This window comes from Crocuta crocuta, unplaced genomic scaffold (assembly GCF_008692635.1).
Source record: "Crocuta crocuta isolate KB4526 unplaced genomic scaffold, BGI_CrCroc_1.0 scaffold580, whole genome shotgun sequence".
Lineage (NCBI taxonomy): Eukaryota > Metazoa > Chordata > Mammalia > Carnivora > Hyaenidae > Crocuta > Crocuta crocuta.
In genome coordinates, this window is record NW_027527940.1 from 2,281,134 (window position 1) to 2,298,446 (window position 17,313).

Genomic DNA, 17,313 nt, shown 5'->3' on the forward strand with positions numbered 1-17,313 from the left:
TGGGACCATGTCCTGAGGTAAGGAAGGGCTGTCAGAGCTCCTGCAGTGTTTAGAGTTCTGCCTGCCACACCTAGAGCCTCTAAGGTGGTGAGTTAACAAGGCCCCTTGGTTCAGTGTAGGTACGTGGCTCTCATGCCCTGCAGAGGACATGCTAGGAGCCGCAGGCCCACGCCTTAGTGTGATGTCTGAACACATGGGGACCCCGGTCCATCCACTTCCTTGGCCCTGGGCACTGTTGGCCACCTCTGGACATCTGCTTCCTCAGGACAGTCCTGAGAAGTGTGTACAATCTCCAGGACTCTCACATAGGGTCACTTATTCACACACATGCACAACCCAGAAGCCCCCAACCAGTTCATGCCCTGAGGTCCATATGTCTGTGTTGAGCAGCCACAGCAGAAATGGTCAAGTTCTTCTTAAGCAGCTGTGTCCCCTGTGCGGACAGGACAGCATTCCCCAGTCTGTGTCAACTGTGTGTGGGGAAAGGAACAGACAAGTGTGCCTGCTCCTTCGAGGAACCATACTTTGGCTACTCAGGTGCCTTCAGGTGAGTGGGGGGCCCCCTCTTCTCCTCACCCTGATGATGGGGAAACTAAGGCACCAGGAGTAGACAGGGCCTGCCCAGACCACCTGGGCTGTCAGTGTGAAACCCAGGGTCCTGAGTGCCTCCCATGGCCCAGCCTCACTCCTAACCATCCTGAAGAGTAGTCTTCTGTGTGGGAGTCCCTCTATACTCCCCAGTGCCTGGGCTCTATGTGCTACCCTCCTGGACCAGGGAGGGCTGAGGGGCCAGACCCATTTCTGGGTCTCTGGGATCCAAGGACACAGGCTTGGGCTTCCAGCTGGGCCAAAGGCCAAGACCTCTCCCCATGTCAGGGACATGTGGCCACCTTTCCCCACCTCCCTCTCAGCCTCTGCTGTCTTTAAGAGAAATGGCTACTGGCCAAAACCAGAACAAAACTCACCAGGAATCCAAGGCTATCCTGAGTTTTTATCCTCCATGTATTAGGCTTGAAGACTTTATTAAAAATTAATAATAATAAATCACTTTAAGTTGCCTTTGAAGAGAAAGGTGAGGGTCCTTCCTTCACACCATCCCTCCCTAGAGTCGACTGGGTTGTGGCTTACAGAGCCCCTGCCTACTTCAGACCCAGGATGGCTGTGGAGGTTCAAAATCCCCTCAGACAAGGCCATTGCCTCTGTGGGGACACGTTGAAGTCTGAGAAACTATGGGCAAAGTCCCATGAGCCAGTGGCCAGGGCAGAGCCTCAGGGGGGGTTGCCAGGGCAAGGGCGAGCCCAAGTCATGGACAGTGGCCTGACTATTGCTGTCCTGTTCCTCAGGTGTCTTCAGGATGGTGCGGGGGAAGTGGCCTTCGTGAGGCATATAACAGTGTTTGGTAAGTGCTGAATGGAGGAAGAATCATGTGAGCCATACCCTGGCCAGGGGAACTGGTTCTTGCCTGAAAATTTCCTTACATCTAGAGATGAGTGATGACAAGACTGTTAATGATAGAGGAGAACTTCTATATAAAAATCATTTCTGTTATTTGTACTTTGTTTAGTGTTCAATTTGTTCAGTTTGTAAATCTACTAAGCAAATTGAAACAGTATTTACCAATTAATAAAACAAGTTGTAATAATTCAATTCTCTTAGCCACTGCAATATCCATTTCAAATGTAATCACATTCTCCTGAATTCTTCAGTATAAAATGGCTCTGTAGTGCTTCAAACTCCTTAAACACACACACACAAATTATTATAATGATTTCAGAACTTATTAGCACATCTACAATTAGATGTGTTACAAAAGCATGATTACTGTGGACAAAAATATATTTCTTTTGTGTTTCTATATTAAAAAACTGTTTTCAGAGTTTGGGGCAATTTATCAGAAACAAACAAACAAAAAAACCCAAAATAGTATTTCAGGCAAATTGAAGTTACAGAATCTGGGTTTTGTTTTGTAACCAATTAAATTTCTATCAGGTACAGAATACACTTGTATTACCCAAGATGTTTAAACCAAATGAATATTCAGTATGTTAGGTTCATTTTTAAGATAAATGTCCGCTACCTCAAAGGAAATTTTAAGTTCTCACTTTTTACAGAGTTCCTTACAACATACTGTCTTCCTGTAGCATGAAAGAGGAGTTCAAGGTTCTTTGTTGCTTTGTTCAGCCATTCATAATTCACAGTCCCCTCATTATTACACACTGACCTGGTTTGTTAGCATTTTGGCAATTGGTGCATGTCTTATTACCAGTAAATTTGATTAGTGGGGTCATCCATGGGTTTCATTTCCCAGAATCAAGTTGTTCCAGATAATTGTCATTGTTATTTCCTCTGGCTGCTCAAGTGGTCACAGTTACTATGCTAGTGGGCAGCATCTTCTAACTAACACTCACCCTGAAGCATATGAAAACATCTTCACTTCCTGAAAACATCAGGTTGTCCCAGACTGTCCTGGTGTGCTTCTGCTGAAAGTCACTTGCCTAGTAATATAGATCACTCATTGCTTTTTTTTTTTTTTAAGTTTATTTATTTACTTTGAAAGAGAGAGAGAATCAACAGGGGAGAGGCAGAGAGAGAGGGGACAGAGGATCTCAAGCAGTCTCTGTTCTGGCAGCAGTGAGGCCAATGCAGGGTTTGAACTCACGAACTGTGAGATCATGACCTGAGCCAAAGTTGGACGCTTAACCAACTGAGCCACCCAGGTGCCCGTACTCATTGCCTTTTAAATAGAAATTTATGAGAGATAATCCCCCAGGCTTTTGGGGTGCAAGTGAGTGTTAAGGAACTGCTGCTACCACTGGGCCCCTGAGTGACTGAAGTAAAGTTCTTTCTGGAACTATTAGACCATATTGATTCTTTTAATTTAATTCTGACATTACTAAATCATTAAAAATTTTTTTCAATGTAAAGATTTAAAATGTATTTCCTCTGCGACATACCTAATTAAACTTGTAACCATCACAAGAACTATAACTGTACTCCTTCCCTTTCAGTGTGAGAGTTTATGAACCCCAAAGACCTTCCCTGTGAGTTTGCTAGGGCTGCCGTGACAAAATACCACAAACTGGGTGGCTTAAGCCACAGAAGTTTATTGCCTCACGGTTCAAGAGGATAGGAGTCCAAGCTCAAGGTGTCAGTAGGGTGGGCTCCTTCTGGAGGTTCTGAGAGCAGATCTGTTCTTTGCCTGTCCCCTGGCTTCTGGTGGTTGCCGGCAATCTCTGGTGTCCCTTGGCTTGCAGTCACACCAGCCTGACCTAAGTCCTTCTCTTCACACAGCATTCTCCCTGCGTGTGTAGCATTTTTGTCCAGATACCAGTCATACCGGACTAGTGTGTTATCACCTAATTTGTCTTCTTTAATAATTTTCTAACAACTTAAAGAGGACTGGAAGAAAACCTTTTCCAAATACATCTTATACATGTATAAAGTGCTCTGGTGTGACCTAATCTTAGCTAGTGACATCTGCAATGACTCTCTTTCCAAGTAAGGCCACATTCTCACATAATGAGGATTTAGGACTTCAACATAGGAATTTCAGGGGGACATAATTCAACCCAGAACACTTTCAAACACCAAAACAAGAGGAACCAAAGAGTCTGTTTTCCTCACAAGGTTTTCTGGTCCTCTTTGTACCTGTAGAGTACCCTGTCTGGGGCCCTGTGCCTCCTTCAACTCTTTTACCACCTTTCCCCAGCAGGCTCTGCCTCCAGGGGAGGATTGCCACTTTAGTGGGGGACCTGGATTGTCCTAGCGTGGTGATGTATCAGCTCAGACTGGCTGACAAGTTACCGTAACTCTCTGAGCCTAAGTTTCCTCATCTCTAGAATGGCGTCATTATATCACTGGCCTCCCCCAGTTGCTATGAGGATGAAATAGAGCATAGAAAGCCTTCAGCACAGTCTTTGGTGTGCTGTGAGTGCTCAGAAAACATTTTCTGTCATCACTCATATCAGTAGAGTTACAGATACGTGGGGTAGTCAGAGGGGCCCTGGGCCATGCATGCCCGGCCCCGTGTCTATCTGCAATGCGAACCAGTCACTTCACCTCCTGAAGCCTCAGGTCCCTCATGTGTATAAGATGTATTTGGAAAAGGTTTTCTTCCAGTCCTCTTTAGGTTGTTAGAAAATTATTAAAGAAGACAAATTAGGTGATACAAACACAATTTAATATTTCATGAAGTTGATGGCCTTCTTTTGGAGAACTGCAAAATGGGGTGGAAGTCAGGGAGCCTCTGTAAATAAATAAAGAATAGGAAAGAAATAGAAAGTATCTGATCGGCTGGGGCCATAGAGTCAACCTTGTCTAGGTTAGAAGGCCCAGAGTTGGCTTGGTGTTTGGCGACTGGCTGATTGACTAGACTTTCTTTCTGGTCAAGCAGAGCATTTATAGGGACACAAAAGTTAATCTAAATTTTGTTTTGCTTATGTGGCATCTGGGCAAGAGCAGCTCCATCTTGGGCCTAGAAAGTTATTACAACAAGGTCAGTCTGTGATTCAGGGAGCAGCAGGGACCACAGCTCATAGCTGTCTGCAGTTGGCTCATCTGGGCTTTCCTCCCCCAGAGAATCTGCCAAACAAAGCTGACAGGGACCAGTATGAGCTGCTCTGCTTGGACAACACCCGGAAGTCTGTGGATAAATACAACAAGTGCCATCTGGACATTTTCCCTTCTCATGCCGTTGTGGCTCGAAATGTCGGGGGCAAGGAGGACTTGATCTGGGAACTTCTCAACCAGGCCCAGGTATTCCCACCCACCATCCTCCCTTCCTGCTTGGGGGCGGGGTTGTCCCTGCTTAGATTTGGGGCATTTTCCTATATTCCCTTCTAGCCACTCTGGAAGTTCTTCTGGGTGTAGGAGAGGAACCATGTCACAGATCATCTACTTCACTGAAAAGCTGCTCAGTCTGTACATGTTATAGACAGCAGAGGTGATAAAATCTTCACCTTATATCACTGACCGCCTGAGTCAAAGACTCCATAGAAGTGCCTCATTGCTCCATTTTTTTCTTTCCAGTTCGAAAGGGTCCTCAGGGCAGATGCCCCTCCCCCATAGAGTATTCTATTATCATACTGGCATGTGATCCTGCCCTGCTAAATTCCCTCGGTGGCAGGTTTCTGGCCATGAGCATTCTGTCTGTCTGGTGCTGGTAGCTGCCTCTCCCAGCCAGCCCTTATTCATCCCCTGGACCCCTCTCTGTTGGTGCTCTCTGCTCAGCACTGGGGATTCAGAGATGAAGGGAACAATGACTTGCCCTTGAGTTGCTCCCAGATGAGTGTGGGAGACATGATGAGTATACATACAAATTATCACCAGATGAAATGGTACCACCTTGGGGACCTGGATTGTGTACTTTGTAGAGAACAGAGGGATTGATTTGTAGAGTATATCTGGGAAGATTTTTGAGCCCTGGGAGGTAAGCTGTGTGTACCCCTAGTTTCCAGAGGGGGCAGCAGGTAACATTTCATGTAGAGCCACTGCAAAAGCAAAAAGTAGACAGACGTTGGAAAGACCTTGGGGGTAGGTATGATAGTTAGGAATGGCGCTGGGCCAGCTAGTGGGAGTTGTAGGCAAAGGGCCCTTCCATTGTGTGAAGGCCAGAAAGCTTCCAGCTGGTCTTTCAGTGGTAGGCCTGAGGTAGGAGAGGAGCCCAGGACTCCTGACCTCCAGGCTCAGTGGCAGGTGCTGGCCCACTAGCTGCTCCAGAACAAAGACCACTAGAGTCACTAGGACAATCGGATGGCCAGGAATAAGGCAGCCTTCACTGCCTGCCCCACGGGAACGTGACATTGGAGAGGAACATCTGCCTGGCCCACAGCAACCCAACCCTCTTGGTGTGGATCTCAGGGGGACAGCCCCTAGAAGTTTCCCTGAAGCCACACATGGCAGACCAGCTGGGATTTGGGTAAATCATTCCTAGGAGAGAGACATGAGAAGCCCAGGAGCCACAGGGACTTTGGGGGGCCAGGTACTTTGTCTTCACTCTCAGGTGCTCATGTTTTTTCCCTTTCAGTTTTCTTTATCTGGTTTTGGGTTTGTTTTCCCTTTCCCTTGCTATGCCAGCCTTCCTTCTTCACTGTTGTTTTATCCTTTGAACAGGAACATTTTGGAAAAAACAAATCAACAGAATTCCAGCTCTTTGCCTCTCCTTATGGGAAGGACTTGCTGTTTACAGATGCTACTGATGGGTTTTTAAGACTTCCTCCTAAGATGGACGCCAAGCTATACCTGGGATACAGATATTCTACTGCCATTCAGCGTCTAAGGAAAGGTGTGTAAGGTCCTGGGAGGGCAGCAGAGCAGGAAAGCCAGAGAAGCTTTCCCAGTGCCTGCAAGCCTCACCTCACTCAAACTTCACTGGCCTGTGGAGCCCAAGGGAGCTACCAACTGCACTGGGTTAGTGAGGGGATTTTCTGCTAAGCTGCAGAAAAGGCCTGAATTATGAGATCACAAAAGGGTTTTGAAGATCTTCAGAATACGGTCAACTTGAAGTAATGACAGTTCTCGTTCCTGTGTATTAGCCAGGGTCACCTTGCCCAGTGGCATGTCTATTTGATAGGAGAAATAGCAGATCCCAAACTGACATCGGAACATGGCCTCTGCCACTATTAGGAGTGAAACTAGGGTTTCAGAGGGTGTTAATCCAGCTCTTGCCTTCCTCTGGATCCCTATGGTTCATTTTTTTCTTTCCTCCTTTCCTTATTTTTTTCTTCACTTAGTCAACCAATAGTTATTGAGCACCTACAAAAGCCACTGAGTTAGATGTGGGCATACTGTGGTGAGCAGATATTGGGTGAGGGGAGAACAATTAGACACACCCCAAAGAAGAACACATGACTGCCAACTGGGTAATGCTGCTCAATGGGAGAACCTAGTCCTGTCAGAGCAAACCCCAGGAGGTCCTGACCTGGGCTAGTGCTCAGAAAGGCCTCTCCTCAGAAGGGTGTACTTGATGAAGTGAGGTCAGTAGGGAGGGGGACTGTTCTGCCTTCACTGCTCTTTCTGAGTACTGAGTTCCCCATTTCCCCCAGAGGGTCATAGGCAGGGAAGGAGCAGCGATGTCTCATGCCCACTCTGCTGCTGTCAGTAAGGGCACCATTGGGCAGCCATTCTGCAGCCAGTGGACTAAACTCGCAGATATATCTTAGGACTTATTTTGGGTGCTGGGCTTCTCTCCATCTGTCCTAGGCGTGGAAGACTCCAACAGGGTACTGTGGTGTGCAGTGGGCCACCATGAGAGGGTCAAGTGTGATGAGTGGAGTGCTGTAAGTGGTGGCACCTTACAGTGCACAATCGAGGAGACCACTGAGGACTGCATCGCCGCCATAGTGGTAAGGAGGGCCCTACCTCCATGGCTGGGCTTGGACACTGAGACACATGGCCTCTTTGCACTCTTCCCATATGTATTCCCATCAGCCATGAGGTGAAGATGTGCCTGTTGTGTGCTGCCCCCACTCTCCAAAGTCCCACCCAACTCCACCCGATGTGCCCCTCCAGCTCAGGCTGGCCTAAGACCCGACTCCTTACATGCTCAGCTCTGGAGCCCTGGGAGCTACAGGAAGTGGGGTGGCATCCCAGGGTGTAGATTGTGAAAGCAGATCAGCCTTCTCAATCCTTGAGTCATTAACTTTTTTCTGGTGCCAAAAATATTATGCTAGAATAGAAATGAAAGATAAATAAAATCATTCACAACATCATAACTCAGAGATCATGACCATATAATTTCTGAGTTATGAAGTTGTGTTGTTATTAACTTTCCCTTTCTCTAAGAGCAGACAATATTTTTGTTGTTAGAAAAAATAAATTTATGGGGCACCTCGGTGGCTCAGTCAGTTGAGTGTTCGATTTCAGCTCAGATCCTGATCTTGTGGTTAGTAAGTTTGAGCCCCACATTGGGCTTGCTGTCAGCATGTCAGCGCAGTGCCTGCTTCTGTTCCCCTCAATCTGTCCCCTCCCCTGCTGGCACTCTCTCAAAAATACATAAACATTAAAAAAAAAAGAAAAAAGAAAATTATAAATAAAAGACTAAAAAAATTGACAAATCTAGGAGACACACAGTCTTCTTGGAGAAAGCCTTGGTAAACCTTCTTGGGACTAACCCGTACATTAAGATCTGGAAGTTTATACAGTCTCCCAAATTTGTCAGTTAAAGGATTAAATGAATTTGAGTGCTCAGGACATTGCCTAGCAGATAGTAAGCAGCCAATAAATGTTACCTATTGTTATTATTATTTAAAGTCAGCACAGAAGGTAGGTAATGAAATATTCATTTAAAATATGTTTGTTTTTTTTTTTTTACAAATAGTTTATTGTCAAGTTGGTTTCCATATAACACCCAGTGCTCATCCCCACAAGTGCCCTCCTCTATGCCCATCTCCCCACTCCCTCCCCACACCCATCAGTCCTCAGTTTGTTCTCAGCATTCAAGAGTCTCTCATGGTTTGCCTCTCTCCCTCTCCCCCACTATTTCCTCCCTTCTTCTCCCCCACGGTCCTCCATTAAGTTCCTCCTAATCCACTTATATGTGCAAACATATGGTATTTGTCCTTCTCTGCCTGACTTATTTCGCTCAGCATAACACCCTCAAGGTCCATCCATGCTGCTACACATGGCCGGATTTCATTCTTTTTCATTGCCATGTAGTATTCCATGGTATAGATAAACCATATCTTCTTGATCCATTTATCCGTTGATGGACACTAAGGCTCTTTCCATGTTTTGGCTATTGTGGAGAGTGCTGCTATGAACATTGGGGTCCATGTGCTCCTATGCATCAGCACTCCTGTATCCCTTGGGTAAATTCCTAGCAGTGCTATTGCTGGGTCACAGGGGAGTTCTATTGTTAATTTTATGAGGAAACTCCACACTGTTTTCCAGAGGGGCTGCACCAGTTTACATTCCCACCAACAGTGTAGGAGAGTGCCCGTTTTTCCACATCCTCGCCAGCATCTAGAGTTCTCTGATTTGCTCTAAAATATGTTTTTAATGGCTGTATAATATTCCACTAAGTATTTCAGCCTCAATTTATTTAACTAATTTCTAAAAGTCTACATTTGAATTATTCCCAAATCCTTTGAAGGAAATTGAAGATTTCTGTTCTATAATCTCAATATTTCCTGTTATATCTTTAATAGCAATAATAGCTAATAATTTGAAGCTACTTACTATGTGTCAAGTGTGTTTGTGAGCTTTTAACTTGTATTAATTCATTTAATCCTCATAAACCCATGAGCCCATTTTATGGATGAAAAATGTATATAGAATAGTTTTGAGGCATGTGTCCTTTAAAATAGTCAGATCCTGGAGGCTGTGTGGTATAGTGGTTATGAGCAAGAGCTAAAGAATTAAAGTATGTTTTAGTCTTAATGACTCTCTGTTGGAGAAATTATTTAAACTCTCTCTGATTTAGTTCACTAATGTATAAAAGGAGGAGAATTATAGCACCTACCTTGTTGGATTTTGTGAGGAATACAGTAGATAATCACTGGAAGGTGTTTAGAAAGGACCCGGCATATAGTAAAGGCTTGGTAAGTTTTTGTTTCTATAGTTGCTACTGTTTCAGGATAGATTTCTAGAAGGGCAGTTAATAGATCAAAAGTGGAGAGTGTGTATGTATCTGTGTGTTTTTATCACAATGATCTTATCTATATATTTTTTGCTCTGTTGTTGGAACTTTTCATTGATGAAAATAATAAGTTAACTATTAATGAATCATTTAACTAGAAAAATTATTTCTCAAATGTCTTTCTTGCATTAGTGCTCTGAGTTAGTGCTTTTTTTCTTTCTAAAAATTTTTTAATGTTTTTATTTATTATTGAGAGACAGAGACTGAGCATGAGCAGGGGAGGGGCAGAAAGAGGGGAGACAAAGAATCTGAAGGAGGTTTCAGGCTCTGAGCTGTCAGCACAGAGCCCAACATGGGGCTTGAACTCACAAACTGCGAGATCATGACCTGAGCTGAAGTTGGACGCTTAACTGACTTAGCCACCCAAGTGTCCCTCTGAGTTAGTGCTAATGGGATTATGGAACAGAGTTGAACTCCACCATATAGAAGAAAAACATTAGTAAATACAATCCCTGAGTCTGGCCATGTAAACTGCTGAGTGATAATGGTCACAAATAAAATGTGGTGAGGGCATGTCCGGTACTCAACATGGGTCTAATGAGAGGTCAGCGATGCCAGGGAGCATGATCTGGCTTGGGTGCTTGCTCCTGGGTCAACATGTCCAGCTTTCTAAACCCTGTGGTTAAACTGCAGAAGTTTTGGGTGATCCACGATTTGATTAGTCAAAAGCACATGTGTACATGTACATGACATAAAGCCAATGAGACAGAAAACCTCTGAGGGTCAGTGAGACAGGAAACAGCCTCACTGTTGTGCTGCTGATTTATTTCTTCAGAAAGGAGAGGCTGATGCCATGACTTTGGATGGAGGCTTCATCTACATAGCGGGCCAGTGTGGTCTAGTGCCTGTCCTGGCAGAGAACTACAGTAAGTGGAGGGGGTGCCTCTTGTTGTTTTATTTCCTCAAGGTCATTGACATAGAAAGATGAAGAAACATGTTAGTTCACTGTTGAGATAATAATTACTGTTGGAATGTAAGAGGCTAGCAGATAATATCCTCCTTTCCCAAAGCCAGAGCCAATGAAAATATGGATACAGGAATAAGGCAGAATGAGATCAAAGGAGACCTTTATTACTGAAAAGGTGATATTGGAGGGGATATGGTACAGAGCTGGCTGGAGGGCTTGCCAAATTGCCCTTGAGTTGGAGTTACCTACTGGTTCAGGAGAACAGGTCTGTTGGCCTACCCCATGGCTGAGGGCAGAGGAGAACACGTATTGTCATAAAGCTTCCTTGAAAAGATCTAAACCACTCTTTCCCTACTCTCTTCAATAAAGAAAGGAGGGGCTGAGCCACATGTACCTCACTACTTGTGCCAAATTTACGAGTCCAAAATTAACTCACCCTAGCCGCACTGGAAGATTGAGGGGTGGTGCTACACGGTCATGTTCTTCAGTGGGGATCTTTCACATAAAAAAATAAAGCTGGGGAAAAGATGATTTCAACAATATAATTATGAAGTACCTCATCTGTTAGGCGCTGAGCAAGAAACCATACATTATCCTTCAAAACAGAACTCTGTAAAGTAAATAATGGTATCTCCATTTTACTGATATAAAAACTAAGGCCTAATGAAGTTAAATGATGTGTCCAAGGTAGAATGAAGACTGTATCCGGGTTTTTTTTTTTTTTTACTCCGTGGATTCAGTTTTTCCCTCCAACATAAGCCTGTCCCAGTCCAGGGCTCTACAGGGAAGAAAGACGACAGCATGACTTGAATCATGTAGCAAATGCAGAAAGATCTTTGTCAGGCTCTTTAGTGGCCTCTGCCCCTCTTCAAAAGGCAGGTCATTTTCTTTCTCTGTAACTCCCTGAGGGTTGGGGAGATTCTGAGGTGGAATCTAACGTTCAAATAGCAAAGGTCAAGTGGAGAGGGGTAAAATAGGCCTGCAGACTCTTGGCTTGTTGATAACAAACGACAGACTGCTTAATTTTATCCTTCATTCTTGAGAGTGAGAAGCTCATGACTTTGGTCTGAGTAATATAAGAGTTTAATGCCATGTATCCTGGTTGTTGTTTTTTTCTTTTTAGTGCCAAAGGATGAGTCTAGGTGTGTGAATACACCCATGGAAGGTAAGTCAGAATCAGTAACATTGTGGCCCAAAGGTAAAGGCTATTGTTGGGGAAGAGGGTGAGGAAAGCCTTAAAAATAAACAAAGTTATTAGAGTTGTAAGAAAAGAAAAAGAAGGATGATGAGAAGCCACCACTACCACAGCTTATTGTTAAGGAGCAAATCAGTCATGAAGCTGTAGCAATAATTACTGTGCATATGGTACCTTACAGTCAACAAAGGACTCCTGCCCGCACTATTCCTGTTTACCCTTCTCAGCGGTCCTCTAGGATGTGGGCATCGTTATCCTGTGTTGTACATGTGGGGAAAGTGAGGCTCGGGGTCCAGGGAGTGCCTGCACCTGGGCTGGAGAAGAGGTGGTGCGATCGGAATCCTCTCGCCCTTCTCGGCACACCACCCTGCTCCTTGTCACATGCTGCCTGCCCATTTCTGCACCAGGAGGCAGGAGTGTGTTCCTGGCACTTCGGGGCTGAGTGGAGGCCTGGAGAGAGGAGGAGAGTCATACATGCTCTAATGAAGAAGAGGAGGAAGATGAGCTCCACCCTTCAGCTTTTGGCCGGCTGATTTTAACAGCAGAGGAGCTGACCTCATCTTAGAGAAGACCAGGTGACAAGGTCACCCATCAGTGTCTCTACCTGGGCAGAGAGGGTCTGTATCTGTCCCTGAAGTACCTACTCATGGAAAATGGAGCAGTGTTTCTCAATCTAGTGCAGCTCCTGGACCAGCTGCATCAGCATCATCTGAGATCTTGTGAGAAATGCAAATTCTTGGGCTCCACCCCAAATCCACTGAGTCAGAAACTCCAAGGACTGCTGTGTGTGTTAACAAGCCCTCCAGCTGATTCTGATACACATTAGGGTTTGAAAACAAGGGTGACAGTATCCTGAGGTGAAAACAGATGGTCACTTGGGCTTGGAGTTTCCTACGACACAAGTGAGCTGGGGGAAGTGGGCAGATTTGGAGCACCCCAGCACCAGCAGCATCCCTGTTCCCTGCCGAGCACGGGGTCATGGAGGACCCGCAGTGCCCACGCTCCACCCAGCCGCGTGGGGTGCAAAGCTGCTCACCTCCAGCAGCTCCCCTTCATGTGCAACAGAACCCAAGTTCTAGGGTATGCTGTCCCTCTCCCACTCTGCATTCATGGCTAGCAGTGTTCAGTGAGTTGTGTCTTCGCCTTCAACCCTAGCAGCTGGCATTTTTGTCAGCCATGCAGTCTATTGATTATAGAATACGTGAAGTCTGAAAGAACTCTGCTTGAAGAATGGTTGAAATTTTAAGGAACTGCAGAGAAAAGCAAATTCAGGTGGACAAAGATGCTTACAAGACAGTTCAGGGTGGCTGACTGGATGGAGAAAGTTAGATGTGAGTAGAGATAGAGAGGGATCAACCCCAAAGGCCGGCCACACACACACACACACACACACACACACACACCAGATAACAATAATTGATGCTATTTGTGCAGAAATAGCTACACCTCAGGAAAGGCACTGTAACAGTATCTGGCTGCTGGAATGGTGTAATAGAGCACTGTCTGGTAACAAAGGGCTTGCTGTGGCCTCAGGAAAATCCGCTGCAGTGAGAGAAGAGCTCTGGTACTGCTTGTGCCACTAGCAGCGGTGCTGGAAACCAAGCATTGTAACCTCCCCGTCCTGGCCTAACGTACAATATGCCCATATTAGCACATCTGATCCTCCTAAAACACCCCCCAGGATGAGTTTCATTGTCACCATTCTACTGAGGAGAAACTGGGGATGCTAGGTATGAAGTGACTTGTCCGAGGTCATTTAGGAAATAACTGGCAAGGCAGGTCTTCCATCTGCCACGCTGACTTCCAGTCTTTCCAGGCTTGAATATTTAGAGACCTGATTCACAACAGCAAGAAAGGGAGTGCAGTAGGGAGGGGGGTTCGGAGAGGTGGTGGAGAGTCATATTAGCTTCCAATCCTGAAGATTTATGATTCTAATCTTATAAATTCAGCTTTGCTGTTTAGGCCTTACTTAATAAGCACAATTCAGTTACATAGTATTGGGATAGGAATATATGAAATATCAGTGGTGTTCCCATTATTTTCAGGAATAAGATAATAACATTCCCACCAATGACACATGGCATTACTTTGGAAGTGAATGCAGTATACTTAGGAATGTATATATTCCATACATATATATGTATATAAAATAATTAGATATTTTTTAATATTGGAAAAAAGATTAAATTGTCACAATTAGAGAAAACGATATTGTCATAAATCTAGAAAATCAGACACTTAACTTTATTTCTTTTTAAAGTTTATCTCTTTTGTGAGAGAGAGCACAAATGGAGGAGGGGCAGAGAGAGAGAGAATCCTAAGTAGGTTCTGCAGTGCAGAGCCTGATACAGGGCTCAAACTCACAAACCATGAGATCATGGCCTGAGCTGAAGTTGGCCACTTAACAGACTGAGTCACCCAGGCACCGTGAGACTTAACTTTAAAAAAGAAGTCATTAAAGCTCTTTCTTTATGACTTATGTTCAACAGAAATATTTCAACAGGTGCACACTTATATATATAAAGATTCACATAGATAATTTGTAATCTGGCAAAGTGGGTCACAACATAAATGCCCACCAGTTGGGGGATTACAGAATACGGTATTTCGATATAGTGGAACGTAACTTAGATTTAACCAATAAACAGAATGAGATAGTTGTATCTGTTTCGCTGAATCAAAAAGGTGCCTACAATGTATCATTGAGGGAGAATAAAGCATCCTGTAGTAAAGAATATATAGCAGGATAGAACTGAAAGTATGAATACATGTATAAATATTTCTGGATGCATGCATGTAGACATCTGGAGAGCAGTGGTCAGACTGTTTGGTCCCATACCTAATAATAATAGTTATTGGCAGGGTTTTCTGCTAGAGTAAGGTGAGGGGTTCAAGCTATTCCCCCTCCCCTGGGAGAGTGGCAGGCAGGGGCTGACTGTAGCAGCTCTAGAATGCATTTTCAGAGGGTCCTGGAGCTACTGAAATTGCCTCTTGGTATTTATCTGTGTTGCAAGGTTATTATGTCGTGGCAGTGGTTAAGAAACTAAGTCCCGAACTCACCTGGAACTCCCTGGAAGGCAAGAAGTCCTGTCACCCCGCAGTTGGTACTTCTGCAGGCTGGAACATTCCCATGGGTTTAATATACAACAAAACTGGGTCCTGTAAATTTGGTAAGTATGTTCTGGGAGGTAGTGTGGCAGCCCCTTCCTTGGGCCTGTGCCTGTGTAGGAGAGGAATTTAGTTCAATGGCAAGGAATGCCAAGGGATGGTGTAAGTAGGTAGTGGGGTCAAGGGCTGGGCAAACATTATAGGTGAGCTTCACTTCTGCTTCAACGGGTGCGCCCCTCTCTCCTCACCTCCTCACTTCTGAGGGGAGCAGCTTGGCCCAAAGGGCAGATATCAGGGAAACACCCCATTCTTAATGTGTTACAGCTGGCTCAGGGAACAAGCCTGGGGTTACAGAGCAAGAGTGGTGTGTGTGTGTGTGTGTGTGTGTGTGTGTGTTGTATTGTTTTCCCATATAAACTAGATTGGCTGCTTTTTAAAAACTGGAAACCTATACCAGTAAGTCCTTGGACACTTTGTCACTTTCAGCTTTATCTCCCTTAGATTCTCATATTCATCATTTTAGCAGCACTCTTGCCAATACCTAAAAGGCCCCTGGTCCCCTGCTTTCTCTAGCCATCTCACAAAACCCATTCCTATGTGAAGCCTATTCCCTGCTCTCTTCACCCTCTGCTCCTTAGCCACTAAACATGGCTGGAGAGGTCGCAGGGCCGAGTAGTTTATTCCTCTGGAAATGCTCCGGCTGCTGGCCTTAGTGGGCCCCTGGCACTCAATGAGCACCCCCATTGTGTCTCAACCCCTGTGCACTTCCCAATAATTATCCTGATGTCCTCACTGTCCACATATTTCCATCCCATACCCATCCACCACCTTTTCTCAGCAGAGAACTCATCTCAGCTGCAGAGATAGTTGAAATGATCAGAAAAATTTCCCCTCACCATCCCACTGCCAAAGCTGTGGGCCTCCTGATGGCTATATCTGCTCAGCCTCCTTCCACCTGTGCTTTGCGTGAGGCCCCCCTCACCCACACCCTTCCCTAGAGACTCATACTTTTGGTTACTACTTCTTTGTCTGGTATAGCCAATAATTTCTTTCAACATTGAGCACACCCAATGTCTTCTGTTTTTAAAAGTCCTGCCTCTCTCAGTAGTCTCCTCCCACTTTTGACTTGTTTCTACTCTTCTTTACTGCCAGACATCTTTTTTTTCTTTTATGTTTTATTTATTTCTAGGAGAGAGAGAGAGAGAGCATGAGCAGGGGAGGGTCAGAGAGAGAGGGAGTCACAGACTGAAACAGGCTCCAGGCTCTGAGCTGGCAGTCAGCACAGAGCCTGACGTGGGGCTCGAACCCACGAACCGCGAGATCATGACCTAAGCGAAAGTCGGACACTTAACCGACTAAGCCACCCAGGCGCCCCAGCTACTGCCAGACATCTTAACAGCAAGGTCTGAACCAATCACCTCCCATTTACTCCTCTGCTCCCTGCCCTCTGGCTTCTCTGTGTCATTCCAGAGGAAGAACTCTGGTCAAGGCTACCCATGACCTCCATGTTGCTCAGCTGAAAGGTCACCCTCCAGTCCATTCCTCCATGACTTCTCTTTCTTCAAATCACATTAAAACACTCTCCTGACTTTTGCGAAAACACACTGGCTTGGCTTTTCTCCTACCCCTAGAGGATGCACTTTCCCAATCTGGTTAATAAATGTTTCAGTTGCTTAAAGCAAGTTTCCCCCCGCTACTCTAAACTCAATCTGCAGGCACTCATATCCATGCCTACAGCCTCGATTACTATCTAAACAAATAATATTATACATACAAAACTAGGCACATAGCCAGTACTAGATAAATGTTTGCTGCTATCACTATTATTAATATTATGTTTGTATGTTGATAACTATTACATTTTTATCTCTAGCACAGATCTCTCCTTGACCTCCAGAGCTGCCTATTTGACATTACCTAGTTGAATATCTCAAAAGCACATTAAGCTCAAAACACAAAACAAAATGCATCATCTCTGCTGAGCCTGGTCCAGCTCCAAAGCTGCCTAGCTTGGTAGAGGACCATATAGTCCATCTGTTTGCCCCAGGTGGAAACCAAGCTGTCATCCTGCACACACCCATCCATCACCTGTGATGTCAGTTTCTCCCCTGCTCCATCCACTGTCTCCCTCACCTTAGTGCTACTCTAGTCCAAGCTACTTTCACGTCCCCTGGACTACAACAGTAACCTGCTGCCTGCACACCTCATCTGGCATGGATTCCAGCCATTCCATTGCCAGACCAGTCTTTGCAAAGTGCAAATCTGGCTATGTCCTGCCCACTATACCTGGTCCAGCATTCCTATAGCCCTTCAGAAGCTCCTTATTTCTCTAAGGATAAAGAACAAAATCGACATAAAGGTATAAAACCGAATCTGGACCTTGCCTTCTCCCCACTCACTCTTGCAGTGGGTGGTCCAGCTTAATGACCTCTATTAACCTTTCTGTGTCATTTGCCCCCTCCCCCC

The 17,313-nt window shown here is 45.2% G+C and overlaps 1 protein-coding gene across 1 annotated transcript in view; it reads left to right on the forward strand.

The window, feature by feature from the left end:
- Nucleotides 1–17,313, forward strand: part of LOC144221801 (inhibitor of carbonic anhydrase-like) — a 41,396-nt gene that overhangs the window by 13,689 nt on the left and 10,394 nt on the right. Inside the window, exons 5-12 of the mRNA XM_077752345.1 lie at nucleotides 391–547; nucleotides 1,344–1,399; nucleotides 4,577–4,755; nucleotides 6,112–6,283; nucleotides 7,201–7,343; nucleotides 10,413–10,503; nucleotides 11,668–11,709; nucleotides 14,754–14,909. Of these exons, the coding sequence (XP_077608471.1) occupies nucleotides 391–547; nucleotides 1,344–1,399; nucleotides 4,577–4,755; nucleotides 6,112–6,283; nucleotides 7,201–7,343; nucleotides 10,413–10,503; nucleotides 11,668–11,709; nucleotides 14,754–14,909 (996 nt within the window). The remainder of the gene's footprint in view (nucleotides 1–390; nucleotides 548–1,343; nucleotides 1,400–4,576; nucleotides 4,756–6,111; nucleotides 6,284–7,200; nucleotides 7,344–10,412; nucleotides 10,504–11,667; nucleotides 11,710–14,753; nucleotides 14,910–17,313) is intronic.